Below are 15,276 nucleotides of genomic sequence, written 5' to 3'. Positions count from 1 at the left end.
GAGTTACCACATGACTCAGCAATCTCACTCCTAGGCATGTACCCAAGCAAAATGAAAACACATGTCCTCACAAAAACTTGTACACCAATGTTCAGAGCAGCAGTACTCATAAAATCCAAAGAATGGAAACAATTCAAATGTTCATCAACAGATAAATGAATAAATAAAATGTGGTATATCATACAAAGGAATATTATTTGGCAAGAAAAAAGGAATAAAGTACTGACACATGCTACAATGTGGATAAACCTTGAAAATATTGTGATAAATAGAAGAAGCTAATGCCAAAGACTATATAATGTATGATTTCACCTATATTAAATGTCCTGAATAGGCAAATCCAGAAAGACAGAAAGTTGTTTAGTGGTTTTCAGGGCCTGGGGTGTTGGGCGAATACTTGGCAGGGGGAGGTGACTGCTAACGGGCACAGGGTTTCTTTGGAGGTGATAAAAATGTTCAAAAATGGATTGTGGTGATGGGTATACAATTCTATGAATAATACTAAAAAGCACTGAATTGTATGCTTGAATTGGGTGAATTGTACAGTAAATTATATCTCCATAAAGCTGTTACATACATTTTTAAAAATTGGTCCTCACATCCATTAGGATGGCTATTATTTTTTTAAAAACCAGATAACAGGGACTTCCCTGGTGGTCCAGTGGTTAAGACTCCACGCTCCCGATGCAGGGGGCCCGGGTTCAATCCGTGGTCGAGGAACTAGATCCCACATGCATGCCGCAACTAAGACGCGCACAGCCAACATAAATAAATAAATAAATAAATAAATATCAATATTTTAAAAAATCAGGTAACAATAACAAGCATTGGTGAGGATGTGGAAAAGTTGGAACCCTTGTGCACTGTTAGTAGGAGTGTAAAATGGTGCATTTGCTTTGGAAAATAGTTTGGCGGTTCCACAAAAAATTAAAAATAGACTTACCGTATGATCCAGCAATTCCACTACTGAATATAGACCCCAGAGTATTGAAAGCAGGGTCTTGAAGAAATTTTTGGACACACATGTTCATAGCAGCATTACACACAATAGCCAAGATGTAGAAGCAACCCATGTGTCCATCAACAGATGATGAATAAACAAAATGTGATCCAGGGACTTCCCTGGTGGTGCAGTGGTTAGGAATCCGCCTGCCAATGCAGGGGACACGGGTTTGAGCCCTGGTCCAGGAAGATCTCACGTGCCGCGGAGCAAATAAGCCCATGTGCCACAACTACTGAGCCTGCACTCTAGAGCCCGCGCTCTAGAGCCCGTGAACCACAACTACTGAGCCCTCGTGCCACAACTACTGAAGCCCGCGCACCTAGACCCCATGTTCCGCAACAAAGAGAAGCCACCCCAATGAGAAGCCCGTGCACCGCAACGAAGAGTAGCCCCCGCTCGCCACAACTAAAGAAAGCCCGCGCGCAGCAACGAAGACCCAACGCAGGCAAAAATAAATAAATTAATTTAAAAACAAAATGTGGTCCATCCACCCAGTGAAATAGTATTCAGCCTTAAAAACGAAGGAAATTCTGACACATGTTACAACATGGATGAACCCTGAGGACATTATGTGAAGCAAATTAAGACAGTCATCAAAAGACAAATACTATATGATTCCACTTATATGAAACCCCTAGAGGAGTCGAATTTATAGAGACAGAAAGTAGAATGGTGGGTGAGGGGAGAGAGCAATAGTATTTAATGGGGACAGAGTTTCAGTTTAGGAAGATGAAAAAATTCTGTGGGTGGATGGTGGTGAATATACAACAATAATACAACAATGTGAATATACTTAATACCAGTGAACTGTACACTTAAAAATGGTTAAGGTAATAAATTTTATGTTATGTGTATTTTACCACAATAAAAGAAAAAGCTGGGGCAAAAGTATACATATTGGTCCCTTGGGAATGCAGTGTGGTGACACAGATGAAGGGCCATAAAAATGTTCCTGGCCTTTGGTGAAAAACAAAAAAATCCCACTTCTGGGAATTCAAACAAGACATGGAACCTAAATCAAGAAGTTCATCAAGGAATTTTTTTATAATAGGGAAAAAACTGGAACCATAAAGATTCAATAAATTGTAGGGCAAAAACTCACAGGATGATTGAAACCACTGAAACAGTTGACAATGAGTTTACAGTACATGGGAAAGTGAACATGTTGAATGAAAAAAAGACAAACGATCTTACGTTTAGAATCATCAGATGATATTTAAAAATCCCTAAAGAACAAGCAGAAAAGAAAGACATCGAACGCATAAGCATGACTGTCCTCAGGGCAGAGACTCAGTGACTTTTCTTCCCTTTTCAAGTGTTCTACATATTCCCAATTTTTTCTCACAAAGTTTGTTCTAATTTAAAAACTGGAGAAAACACAAATTAAAAAAAAAATTTAAAAAGCAACCGCCTTGCCATGTTCTGTTTTAAGATGTTTTTCAAAGTTACATTGCAGCACAGCCTGGCACTGTCACTCCAAGTCCCTTAAAAGAAAGCATGTGTCGCCAACGGAGCCAGTGTCTGAAGCAGCCGCTTCTGTTCTGAGCAGGCGTCAGACCTCGGAACCAGGTGAGGACTTGCCCCGGGTGTGTGTTCACGAAAGGATGCTGTGTGCAGGTCGCCGTGGGTCCACAGGCCCAGGTTCCTCTATAAACATCTAGCAGCCAGACACCTCTCAGGAGGGGAGCTTGGAGCCACTTAAAAGGTAGCTGGCAGCTAGAAGCGTGATTGGAAAAAGGCAGCCACCGGGATTTCATGCAAATGAACAACATCACACACTAGGAAACATCGCGGCTTTTCCCTTTCCTTGCCAAGCCAGGAGGTGAGAGAAGATGCAGGAACATCACAGAGGCGCGGCAGGGACTTTCTGTTACAAGAGTTAATTAGAAGGGCTAAGAAAGCAACTTAATCCCTGCTTTGCGATGAAAAGGTTTCTGCCAAAGGCAACCCGAAGGCTGGGGAAGGAACTGGCCCTGAGATCTAAACAGTGACAAGAATTAAATTTGCAGCCTCAACCCGGACCCTTGCAAGCTCCAGGGGCCGATGAGGCTTCAGGGTGATTGAGACAGGTGTGCTCCCATCAAAAAAGCTGGGCCAAAACGTCTTCCCCACCTGTTAACTGCAGAGTGACACTGCTTGGGGCCACATGGATCTCAACTCCCAGCCACCCAATATGCTGTTCCCTCTGCCTGGAACGCTGTTCCCTCCGCTCCTCACCTGGCGGGCTCCCGTGCATCCCTGCTCATCCCACTGGTTTAGCAGACGGATCAGATGCCCCAGCCTGAGTCCTGCGTGGAACACCTTTCTCCCGCCTTCCCTGATGGCTACTCGTCCCTGGAGCTGTGGGTTAGGGTGCCTCACTGGTGCCCCCCGGCTGCCCTGAGCCTCTTCACCCTGTTCTGTAAAGACCTGCTCATCCCTCCCACTAGTCTGTGCCCTCCTTGGGACGGGGCAGTGAATCCTTAGAGCTGAGCACAGTGCCTGGTACACAGTAGGTGCTCCATAAATGCTTGCCAGATGAAGCATGATTTGTACCTTCAAGGAGGTTATAATCCAGTGAACAAGTTGAGACAGGCAGGCCTGACAACGTGACTGAGGCTGTCACAGTGTTCTGCCAATCACGACCCCCGAATGAGTCTGTTTAACAACAGCCAGCATTTAGTGAGTACCTACTATGTGCCAGGCACCTTGTTAAGTGCTCTATGTACACTCTATCTCAGAGACCCCCAAACGGTTCCATAACCGTGCACATCTTACTAACAGGGAACCCGAGGTTCAGGCAGGAGAAAGGGTCTCGCACAAGGTCACGTAGAAAACAGCCGAGTCTCTACTCAACTACAGGCTTGTCTGCCCCCAAGTTGCCGAACCAGCCCCCACTCCATTCAATGCTCAGAGAGAAAGGCCTGCCCAGGAAGGAGGTGCCAGTGCCCATGAAAACTGCAGAGGTCGCCCAAGCCAGCACCAGGAGCACCAAGCCATGTCCTCTCCAGCCAGCTGGGACATAAAGCCCGACAGGAATGACACCAGGGCGGTCATAAAAGCAGGCTGGCCCACATCCGGCACTGACGGAGCAGAATGAGCTCCGAAGGAGAGGCTTATTTTGGAAAAAGGGAAACAAAACAAAGCCCTTTAATTGGAGCCATCTGGGGAGCAGTGGCCTGGGGATGGGGCTGGAGGGGACAGGGTGGGGAGCTGAGCGGAAATGCGTGGCCGAGGCTGCCCTGCCCACCGTGGGCATGAGAACCAGGTGGGGAGAGCCGCTCCCAGCCTGCAGGAGGCATCTCAGCAGGGCTCCTCCGCCCTAGCATCTGGCCATCCACTGTTCTCGTCTTCCTCTCCCACCCTAGCTCTTGGCAATTTGGGGCTCGCTGAATCCCTGTGAAGAGCTGGGGAATCCCTGTGACCACAGTGCCAGACACCATGAGAGCCTGGCTGAATCAGAGCTAGGCCCACGACAGTTCCCTCACCTTTGGGCCAAGAGTCTAAACCCCAAATATGGATCAAGATTGTCAAGCCTATTGTCTAACCTGGGGAGAGTGAACAGATTTCGTCTGATTGATTATTGCCTAGGGCTTTGTGTTAAGAAGGATTCTGAGGTCCAGTCTGAATGGAGCCATGACCGAAATGTACAAACTACAAGTCTGCAAAGAGAGGTGTCAGGGCATTTAAGACCATCGCAATAAATCAGGGAACAGATGAGGGGCTGAGTGGGAATGATGGAGAGGAAGGCAAAGACAAGGAACATTCCAGACAGTGATTTGTGATCTGGCGAATGCTGAAGTCAAAGGATGAGGAGGGAAGAATTGCAGCGGATTCCTGAGTTCCTTGCTTTGGTGCATGGAGAGACGAGGGGGAAGGAAGAAGGGTGCCTTTACTTTTTAATTTTAAATATATATATAACATAACATTTACCATCTTAATCATTTCTAAGCACATGGATCACTGGTATTAAGCACATTCACACTGTTGTGCAGCCGTGGCCACCATCCGTCTTCAGAACTTTTTCATCTTCCCAAACTGAAACTCCACACCCATTAAACACGAACTTCCCATTCTTTCCTCCCCCAGTCCCTGGCAACCACCATTCATTCTACTTTCTGTCTCTATGAACGTGACTCGTTTAGGGACTCATATGAGTGGAATCATAGAGTGTTTGTCCTTCTGTGTCTGGCTTATTTCACTGAGGATAATGTCTTCGAGGTTCATCCACGTAGCAGCATGTGTCAGAATCTCCTTCCTTTTTAAGGCTGAAAAATATTCCATTGTATGGCTTTGTATGCCACATTTTGCTTATTCATTCATCAGTGGACACTTGGGTTGCTTGCATTCTTCAGTTATTGTGAATAATGCTGCTATGAATATGGTTTACACGGTGCACCTTTACTTTTGGACCCTAAGTTTGGGGCCCTTGTGTGACATTCAGGGGTCGACTTTCAGGAGGATGCTTGAATGACCTGGTCGAGGGCTCAGGTGGGAGACTGGGCTGGAGGTGCGAGTGGAGCCCCAAACGTCGACCATGATCCCAACAGGCAAAGCCAGGGGCATGAGATGGGGAGAGGGCACAGCTGGTGGCAGGGTTGGCGGGGAGATGAGAGAGAGCAGGGGAAGGGAGGCGGGTGAAGCGGCTGGAGCCCTGGGGTGCCCAGGTGCGGGGCAGGGCCAGGAGGAAGGGTGGGGCCACAGCTTAGGAGTCTGGGATGTATCTGGAAGGCTGGGGAGTTATTCATTCATGCATTCATCCACTCATTCCTTGTTTCCAGGGAGGAAATACAGTGTAGCCATGATGTGCTGGGGTTCACATCCCCACTCCACTGCTTAGCAGCTCTGTTGCCTTGGGCAAAATACCTAACCTCCCTCCAGTGAAATGGGCAAGTGTCTTGAACACAGTGACTCGATTTCCCCATTTGCAAAATGGGCATCACAATAAAAGGGCTTCATGAGTAAATGCCTGCAAAGCACTTACAACAGTCCCCGGCACATGCACGACTAAATGCTGTCATTCCATCCATCCACCCACCCAACAGCACCACTGTGCAGGGGGCCCTGCGCTGGGCGCTGGGGTGCAGCTGTGAAAACAGGCATCCCCTCTGTAGCCTGGAGCCAGTGACGGACACAAACAAACCAAAACCTCACGCTCATGATCTAGACTGTGACAGGGGAAGGGTGAGGGGCTGCAAGAACACGCAGGCAGGCTCTCCGCCCAATCCTGGGGGCTGAGGGTTTCCTGTAGGAGGTGACCTCAAAGCCTAGTGGGGCAGATAGTGTCTTGTCCGCTGTTGCATCCCCAGGGCTTGGTACAGGGACTGGCACGCAGTAGGCACCAGGCTGTTTTGTTTATGAATGAGATACGGGTTATCCAGGAGAAGGCGGGAACGCGAAGTTATGCCGGGCAGATGCAACAGCAAAGGCAAAGACCGGGAGGAGAGATGCAGTCTCGGCCCATCCTCAGCCCTGCTGAAGGGCAGCTGGTGCAGCCAGGGTGGGAGCGGGGGGAGGGGAGATCTGGAGGATGCCTGCATCCTTCCTGGGCTTTGTGACTTCCCGCTCCTGCAACTGCTGGGTCCATCCTGAGCCCAGAGGGGGGCGAGGCGGTCAGGACCAGCTGGGCCCACGGCCATGGGGGGCTGCTTCTGTGGTAGAGGCTAATCAGGGCTGCTGCCTTGACCCCTGACCTGACTGGGGCCCAGCATTCCAGCCAGAACCCCCAGGGAGAAGGAAGGAGGACTTGGCGCCCCGGCGCTGGCCTCGTCCAATGCAAACACGGCCACCCACTCGACAGGAAGACGCAGTGGAGCCAAAGCTCAGGAGACCCAGCCGGCGTCGGGCTCCACAGGGGCCGGCAGGTCCTTCTGACGTCCAGCTCCCACTGGGCCAGGCCCCGCTGTCCTCTTGTCCCCTCCGCTCTGGCCATCCAGGCCGTGCAGGTCCAAGAACACACAGAGCGGCCTCCTGGCTCCCCTTGACCTGGAATGCCTTCCACTCTTTTGTCAACTCCCACCACCCTTCAGATCTCCGAGAGGCCCGCTCACCCCGGGTGTGTCCCCTGAGCGTAAATCTTCATCCACATCGTTCCCGGGGCCCAGCTCGTCTTCTGGCTCCATGAAGATGGAGCAGATGCTGAACGGATGCAGGGAGAACTGGCCCCGCACACGGGCGGCCCTCAGCCGGGATCTGAGGCTGGAGGGCGGGGGGCAGGAGCCCACCCACCATTCCTCCTGAAACCTTCCCCTCGCTCAGGGGCTCAGAACTCACCTGCTCAGGGACTTAAGGGTCTTTCCAGTAGGTTCTCAGGAATCCAAGAAAGTGTACAAGCAAGAAGGGAGACTCCCCTGAGCCCAGCCAAAAGCTGAGGCTCCGATGGGCATAAGCTGGACGTTTATCATCCCCAAATGCAGCGCGCTGCGCGGAGGGTCCCAGGGTCTGCGGTGGGACCCTAGGCGCTGATTTCATCCTCAGAGCCTCAGTTTCCCTGTCTATAAAAGAACAAATGGGGACTTCCCTGGCGGTCCAGTGGTTAAAGACTCCACGCTCCCAACGCAGGGGGCACGGGTTCAATCCCTGGTCAGGGAACTAAGATTCCACATGCCGCACGGCGTGGCCAAAGAAAAGGAACAAACGGTGCTGGGATGGGGTGCTGACTTAGTGGGGGCCCTAGCACGTGGTGAGGGCCCCCTGAATACTGTGTTACCCCTGATGACCGTCCACCTCCCACACACCCACTACTAGGCTCCAGCCTGCTCACCTCCCATGGCCTCCGTGGAGGGCTGGGAGCCACCAGACCCCGCTGCTGCCTTTCATCCCAGACAGGAAGCCTCAGCTTAGCGACAGGACTCGGGGATTTGGAACAGATGTCTGCGAGCTCGCAGGGGGCTGGGAAGGCAGCGACCTCCATCCAGGGCTGACCGGCCGCCTGTCCCTCCCCCGGCCTCACCCCACTCCCTCCAGGAGACCGGGGCCAGAGCCGCTGCCCACTCCTCCCTCCAATGAGGGCAAGGAGAGAAGGGGCAGAGCCAGCAGAGGCGGCCTGAGGGCTAGGAGAGGCTTCCCTGCCCACCTTGACTGAGGATCCATCAGGCCCCCACTGGGAATACCCTGATGATCCCAGACCTCTTCTTCCCCTGATATTATGCAATCTGTGGCTCAGAGTGGAGAAAACCAAATTTGAATGGAACCAAACGTGGGCCGCGTCTGGGGCTGCTGTGGGTCCCCAGAACCCCTCCTGCATAAATGGGACCAGGGTCAGGATGTCTTTTGGGAGCCAGGTGGGCGAACATTTCTCAATCCCTTTGGAAGAGGCCACCCCAAGGGGAACCTCAGCCTGAGCCGCTCTCAGCAGAGTCCTGTTGGTCACACACAAGGACTGTCCCAGCTCCTGTAAGCACTTGGCCGACCTGAGCTCACAGGACCTGCACGCTGCCCGAGAAGTGGCAACTCTCACCCCATCTGACAGGGAGGAAACCGGGGCACGGGGAGGGGGTGGCGTTTGCCCAGTGAGTGGCTGTGCTGGGCCTGAGTGCAAAGCCTCTTCGGTGGCCTGGGGCAGGCAAAGGAGAGCCCTGAGCTGGGCCCGGGGCACAGGACGGAGGAGGTGACATTGTCCCTCCCTCATTCATTCACTGTGCAGACCCTTCCAGAGCCCCTCCCACGTGCCTGGTGCTGCACAACACGACGGGAAGAACAATGGGGTGTGTGTGTGTGTGTGTGTGTGTGTGTGTGTGTGTGTGTGTGTGTGTGTGGCGCAGGGCCTGGCACACACCAAGTGTAAACGGGAACTGCCCCAAATCAAAACACGTAGACCCTCTCCCGCCCGCTCCTGCCTCATCTGTGCCTGGCCTGAGCCCCTCGTCTGCCCCGGGTTCCACCCACACAAGCAACACATCAGCCAATCCCGCATCCTCTGTCGTGGAACAGACTGTCTCCCACAGACCCTATCCTATCCCAGATTCCTTCCCCTGTGGCCTTGGGGTCCTGCCAGGCCAGTCCAGCCAGCTCCCCCAACCTCTCTCCCCCAACTGGTTTCCTGTCGCACGCCTGGGTAGAGATCCTGTCCCATCCCATCCGTCCCATCCCATCGACAAGCCCCACCTGGAGAGCCCGACAGGTCAATGGGTGGTAACAAGGCCTCAGAGCAACCGAGCTTCTTGGGGTGGCGGTGGGTACCAGCCTGATCTTCTGAGAAGGCTTGGTGTCCCCCCTACCACTTCAGTGCCATTCCCCAGCCCTCCCCAAGGCACTGTCACCCAGAGCTAGGAAGAGCCAACTCCACCGATGGGTGGAATTCACGTCAAGGAGTTTATGCTCTGATCTTGGATACACACGGATGTCAGTATCATTTAGCAGCTGTGTGTCTTTGGGCAAAAGACTTAACCTCTCTGAACCTCAATGTTCTCATCTGAAAAATATGGATACATTCCCATAATTCCTTATCAAAACTGTTTGGCTCCAGATGTAGTTTAGAATTCAGAACTCTTCAGACTTTAGAGAGATGATGCAGTCCTTATGCCATGGATTGTGTTAACACCTCCAGCTGGGTCTGGGGCTAACAGCCATGTTCAAACATCTCAGGAACAGAATGTATGACTATTCACTCTAGGATCAACAAGGTCTATAAGTAGCCTCAGGTCAGGTTTAGCAGCCAAAATGAGTTATAAAAATACTTTGAGGGGCTTCCCCACTGGTCCAGCGGTTAAGACTCCATGCTCCCAGTGCAGGGGGCCTGGGTTCGACCCCTGGTCAGGGAACTAGATCCCGCATGCATGCCTCAACTAAGAGCCCTTGTGCCACAGCTAAGACTCACCGCAGCCAAATAAATAAATAAATAAATATTAAAAAAAAAAAACTTTGAGTTTTCAGAGCTTTGGGAGATTTTGAACCCATAGATAAGGGAGTGTGGACCGATGGAAACACTCCCTCCCTGAAAGGGCTATGGAGCCGGGGGTCGGGGGGAGGTGGTTATTCCCATTCCCTGAAATGGGGGAGGTGCCAGGAGTGAAGTGCTGGGTCCAGACTCAGGATTGTGATTCCCGGGGACCTAAGGGCTCTTGTACCTTGGCATGGGGTTGGGTGGAGGGAGGCTTGGGCACAGCAGAGAGGCCATGCCATCCGGTCCAGTTACCCAACAGCCGGGTGAAACTTGGCTCCTGCCCTGAGGGCAGCCTTCCCAGTGATGAACACGCTGGCTCTATCCCCAAGATCACTCCCAGGGACGGCACACAGCCTCAGGGATTCACTGAACCCCAGAAGTCAACCAGATGCCCCAAGATTAGGAGCCCCTGCCCCAGAGAGCTGACTAGTTCACCCCCTGGTGGGTCACCTCCCTTCTTTGCCCACAACAGCTCTGGGTCTAGGATGGACAATCATTACAGGGCATGGTCCTCGCACCCAGATCCACTGCTCTGTAAAGGGCTCCCAGGAGGCTTCCCACCCCTCCCAGCCCCAAGAGACACCCATCAGTCTATCCTTCCAGACAGTGGGGGGCACAGGTCCCTTTCCTGAGGCCCCCCCATATCTGGATCCCACAGCTAACTCAGGGCGCGCAGCCTCGAGCCCCCGATGGTGGGCACAGGGGACGAAGTGATGGCGGTGCCCTGAGCCCGCGCTTACCCAGGTTGAGAGTGATGTTGACCGAGGTGGGGTACTGCACCCCAAAGGCCATGGACGGGCTCTGCCACCAGGTGCTGTCGTCCTGGCTGTGGAAGTCGGTGAGGTAGGAGGCGTTGTGGTGGCGCTCGGGGTCGGCGGCGTCGCAGCGCTGGCACTGCGCCCCCGCTCCCTGAGTGCCCACGTGCGGGCAGAAGTCCTCGGGCGGGCGGCCGCACGTGTGGGAGGCCTCGGCTAGCCGGCCGAACGCCGCGTTCTCGAACACGGGCAGGCAGCGCTGCGGGCGCCCCGCGCCGTCGTAACACGCGCCCATGCCCGCGCCGGCCGCCCGCGGCGCCAGGAGCGCCAGACCCAGCAGGAGCGCGGCCACCGCCGCCATGGTCCAGGGCACCGACGCCCTTGCGATCAGGCAGTGCGCGCCCGGCTCTGCGAGCCCGCCTCGGCTCCGGCTCCGGCGTGTGCGGACCGCGCGCGGGGCCCCAGGACGCACCTCCCCCGGCGGGCGGGACCCATGGCGGGAGGGAGGGACAGACGGCGGGCAGCGCCCCCCAGCCTCCCGACCGCTCCGTCCCTGGGCGCTCACCCCCACCTGGTGGTCGTGCCCGGGAGTGCCCGGCTTGGGAGTCAGCCCCAGCTGCCTTGCCCTGGCTCTGCTAGGGGACCCTGGCTCTTTGAGCCTCGGTGTCCTCGTCTGTAAAACGGGATTGGTAATGATGCAGGTTCATTACCGTGCTTGTGAGGTTTCAATGGCTGTTCACGACATGGAAACCGCTCACTAGTGCCTTTCAAGTCCTGTAATAAAAGGGGGCATCAGGGTCTTTACCTGGTCTTTCCCGTTGCACGTCTCCTCCCAGCAATAAAGTCACCCTAGGGGTAGTTCCTTAAGTTTCCACTGTTCCGTTAACTCTGAAAAGTGCTTCTGCTGCTGGCTATTCTCTGCTCTCAAAGCAGAGATTCTGACATTTGTGACCAAGGATACCTGGTCTCATCACAAACATCACCTCAGAGAGAGACCTTCCCTCCCCCACCCGCAGGAGATGCCCCCTTATATGCTCCATTCATTAAAATTAGTAAATCAAAGGAGACAGCCAGATGCTCATATCAATAGATGCTAGAGAAAACACTCGATAAAACTTAGCAGCCCTTCCCAGAAAAACTCTAAGGAAAATAGTAATAAACTTCCTAAACATGCTCAGGACTATTTTTCAGCTGCAGCCTTTGCAGCTAGGTGCTTCCCACCCGATGTTCTTGCTTGAGACTGGGAAAGTAAAAGTGGGCAGAGGTCATCCTCTGCCCTTCTGGTGATTTTTTTCTGGTGGCAAGTGAGGTCACAGAGGAGGAGCCTTTCTGCAGCAGCAGCGTGCTTCCCATTCTCCAGCTCTGTGGGGGTTGAGAGGGCTTTGTGTGGTGGTAGCAGCAGCCGTGGCATCTTGACTCCTATTTCTGCCCCCTGGATTGCAGTTACAGAGTGAGCTCCCAGAGCCTCAGGTGGTGGCAGCTTCCCGGGTGGGTCAGTTCTGCAATGCCCTGGATGTCAGCACTTCCAGTGTCCTTCCATCCATCCCCTGAGCACTTACCTCTCTGCATTCAGTCCTTCCTGTTGCAAACACCTAAGCACTTGCCAAGTGCTTGGCGCCGAGCCCAGCATGGTGAGGGTGGAGAGGGTGGGCAATAAATTGCTGTCACTACAATGAAGACAAGATCCTGCTCTCTATGAGCCCTCGGTCTGACTGGAGAGGGAGACAGGGCACTAAGAAACAGCCTGATGACATTCCAAGGCTTGTTCTTGCCTGTTTTTTAAGACTGGATTGTGACCATGTGTTTTCCAGTCGTTTGTTCCTTAGCAAACATGTACTGTTGCCCACTGTGTACCCTGCACTGTGTTGGGGACACAGAGGTGAATTAGACACCCCCCACCCCACCCCCTAGTGAGGGAGAGACACCATATCCATTGATGTCCATGAAGAGGCTGATAGGATGTAACGGAAGGTGGTGCATGGGGGGCTTGGGGTGTAGGGAGGGTGGGGTGGCTAGTTCTGCTTGCAGGTGGAGGGTGCTTCCTAGAAGAGGTGATGTATAGACCAAGTTGTAAAGGCTGAGTAGGGGAAAGGGCATCTCAGGCAGGAGGCACAGCATGTGCAAAGGCTCAGAGGTCTGAATGGGTAGGGCAAACCTGTTGTGTGTTTGCAGCTCTGGGTGGGGAGTTGGTCCTGGGGGTGAGGCTGGAGCAGGGTGCAGAGGCCAGATGATGTGGGGTGCTGGGCACCATGGTGATGAGCAGGGGCTTTGTCCTGTAGAGGATCTGCAGCTGCTGTGGGTTGTGAGTTCTTGGCGGGCAGGGACCTCGTGTGCCTCACCCCCTATCCCCAGGACCTGAGCTGAGCATAGTTCAGGGAATGTTGGGGAACAAGCAGGAACCACATGGCTGGCAAAGACTGATCCTACAGAGGCAGGGCCGGAGATGACGGCTCCTTTAAGAGACGCCAGCCTGGTGCTCCCTGACCTTGCCCAGCTCCTGGCAATGGCTCTTGAGGGGACCACACCACACTAAGGGGCCAGGATGAGGGGCTAAGTTTAGTTTGGGCAATTAGGGGAGGCTTCTTGGAAGAGGTGACAGCACAGTGGAGACCTGAAAGATGGGATGAGAGGCAGGGTGGAGAGGGAGGGCTCACACTGATGGGAGCTGACAGGGACCCCTCAGCTGTCACCCTCAGAGAACATCTTCTCCCTGGAGTTAACAAGTTCAGACAGGCCCAGGGACATGGTTGGCCTCGGGACATGCCACCCCTCAGTACAGCAACTGTCTCAACCCTCCTCTGTCCCCAGCCCGAGCAGGGCCTGGGCCTGGGATTGAGTCAACCCTGGATAGCCCTTCAAATCCAAGGGGCCCAGATGGATAAATGATGCACCCCCTTGTGGGTGGTGCAGGGGCCAGAGGCTGGGCTCCAAAGGAGGTAACAATGGCTGTTGGGACTTCCCTGGTGGCGCAGTGGTTAAGAATCTGCCTGCCAATGCTGGGGACACGGCTTCGATCACTGGTCCAGGAAGATCCCACATGCTGCAGAGCAACTAAGCCCGTGAGCCACAACTACTGAGCCTGTACTCTAGATCCCGTGAGCCACAACTACTGAGCCCACGTGCCACAACTGCTGAAGCCCGCACGCCTAGAGCCCGTGCTGTGAAACAAGAGAAGCCACCGCAATGAGAAGCCCGTGCACCGCAACGAAGAGTAGCCCCCGCTTGCCGCAACTAGAGAAAGCCCGCGTGCAGCAACAAAGACCAAACGCTGCCAAAAATAAATAAGTTTCTAAAAAAAAAAAAAAAAAAAAAAAAAAAAGGCTGTCCACTCATCATTCATTCACTCACTGGACAGACATTTACTTAGTCCACATGCCATGCCCTGGGCTGGGCACAGGGGACAGAGTGATGAATTGGTAAAACTGTCCCTGCACTTGGGGGGCGCCAATAATAAACTAGTGATTATAACACAGAGTGATATGAGCACTGGGGAAGAGAGAGTAAAGAGAAGGTGCTTACCCCAGTCTGGAGAAGTCAGGGAAGGCTTCCTGGAAGAGGTGAGGTCTCAGCTGAGACCCAGAGAGGAGGAAATATCCAGTAAAGGGGATGGGAATGAGCATTCCAGGAGAGGAAACAGCATGTGAAAGGCTTGGAGACAAAACCGAAGAACTGAAGGAAGCCCAGGGTGGCTGGAGATGGGAGTTTGGGAAGAAGCAGGTTGGGGCTGGTGGGGTGGGCAAGGGCCAGCCCCACATGTCCTGATGAAGAGCTGGACTCCACGTGGGGACTGCCAGAGAGCAGCCTCCCTTCTCCAACCTCTCCCAGGGGTCCAGGCTCCCTGTTCCCCAGTGAGAGGCTCCTGCTCTAGATCCAGCCTCTGGCCCCTGCTAGGTCCCCTCCCACTTCCTCTGAACACTCAGGGTCCAGCACGGCAATTCTTGGGCCTGGTACTCCTTGGGCCTGGCACTCCCTGGGGAAACCCCCCAGCCGAGTCCACACAGACATGTCTCTGCTGTGCCTGACACTGCCCACACGCAGCCAAAGTCACCCACAACACAGGTCAGCCAGGAACACAAGGCCATGGAGCCCACCCTGTGGGTAGATCACAGAGCCCAGCTGCTCCTCAGTGGCTTTTCTTGTTTGTCTGCACCGCTTCCCCAACTAGGGGCCCCTGGAGGTTAGGCAGGAGGGGTGTGACTCATCCCCTGGGTGGGCAGCAAAGTGGGTGCTTGCAGAATGCCTAGTGAATGGATGAAGGATGATGAATGTTAAATGGATGGTAAGTGAATGAAAAGTACATGAAGAATGAGAGCATCTGAATGAATGGATGGATGCAGGGATGGATGGATGGATGGATGCATGGATGGTGAACGAATGGATGTAAGTGTGATCGATGATGATGGTGATGATGGTGACGATGATAGTAATGCTAATGGTGGTGATGATGATGATGGTGATGATGTTGATGATGATGGTGATGATGATGGTGATGGTGATGATGGTGATGATGATAGTAATGCTGATGGTGGTGATGACGATGATGGTGATGGTGATGATGGTGGTGATGATGATAGTAATGTTGATGGTGGTGATGATGGTGATGATGATGGTGATGGTGATGATGGTGGTGATGATGGTGATGATGATGGTGATGG

At 53.4% G+C, this 15,276-nt stretch overlaps 1 protein-coding gene across 1 annotated transcript in view; it reads right to left on the bottom strand.

Annotated features, from left to right (window-relative positions):
* Nucleotides 1-10,982, bottom strand: part of LAMC3 (laminin subunit gamma 3) — a 61,145-nt gene extending 50,163 nt beyond the window's left edge. The window contains exon 1 of the mRNA XM_036854195.1: nt 10,607-10,982. Within this exon, the coding sequence (XP_036710090.1) occupies nt 10,607-10,982 (376 nt within the window). The remainder of the gene's footprint in view (nt 1-10,606) is intronic.
* Nucleotides 10,983-15,276: the final 4,294 nt, after the last annotated feature.

Source organism: Balaenoptera musculus, chromosome 6, assembly GCF_009873245.2.
Source record: "Balaenoptera musculus isolate JJ_BM4_2016_0621 chromosome 6, mBalMus1.pri.v3, whole genome shotgun sequence".
Lineage (NCBI taxonomy): Eukaryota > Metazoa > Chordata > Mammalia > Artiodactyla > Balaenopteridae > Balaenoptera > Balaenoptera musculus.
This window is presented reverse-complemented; position numbering and strand designations above follow the sequence as displayed.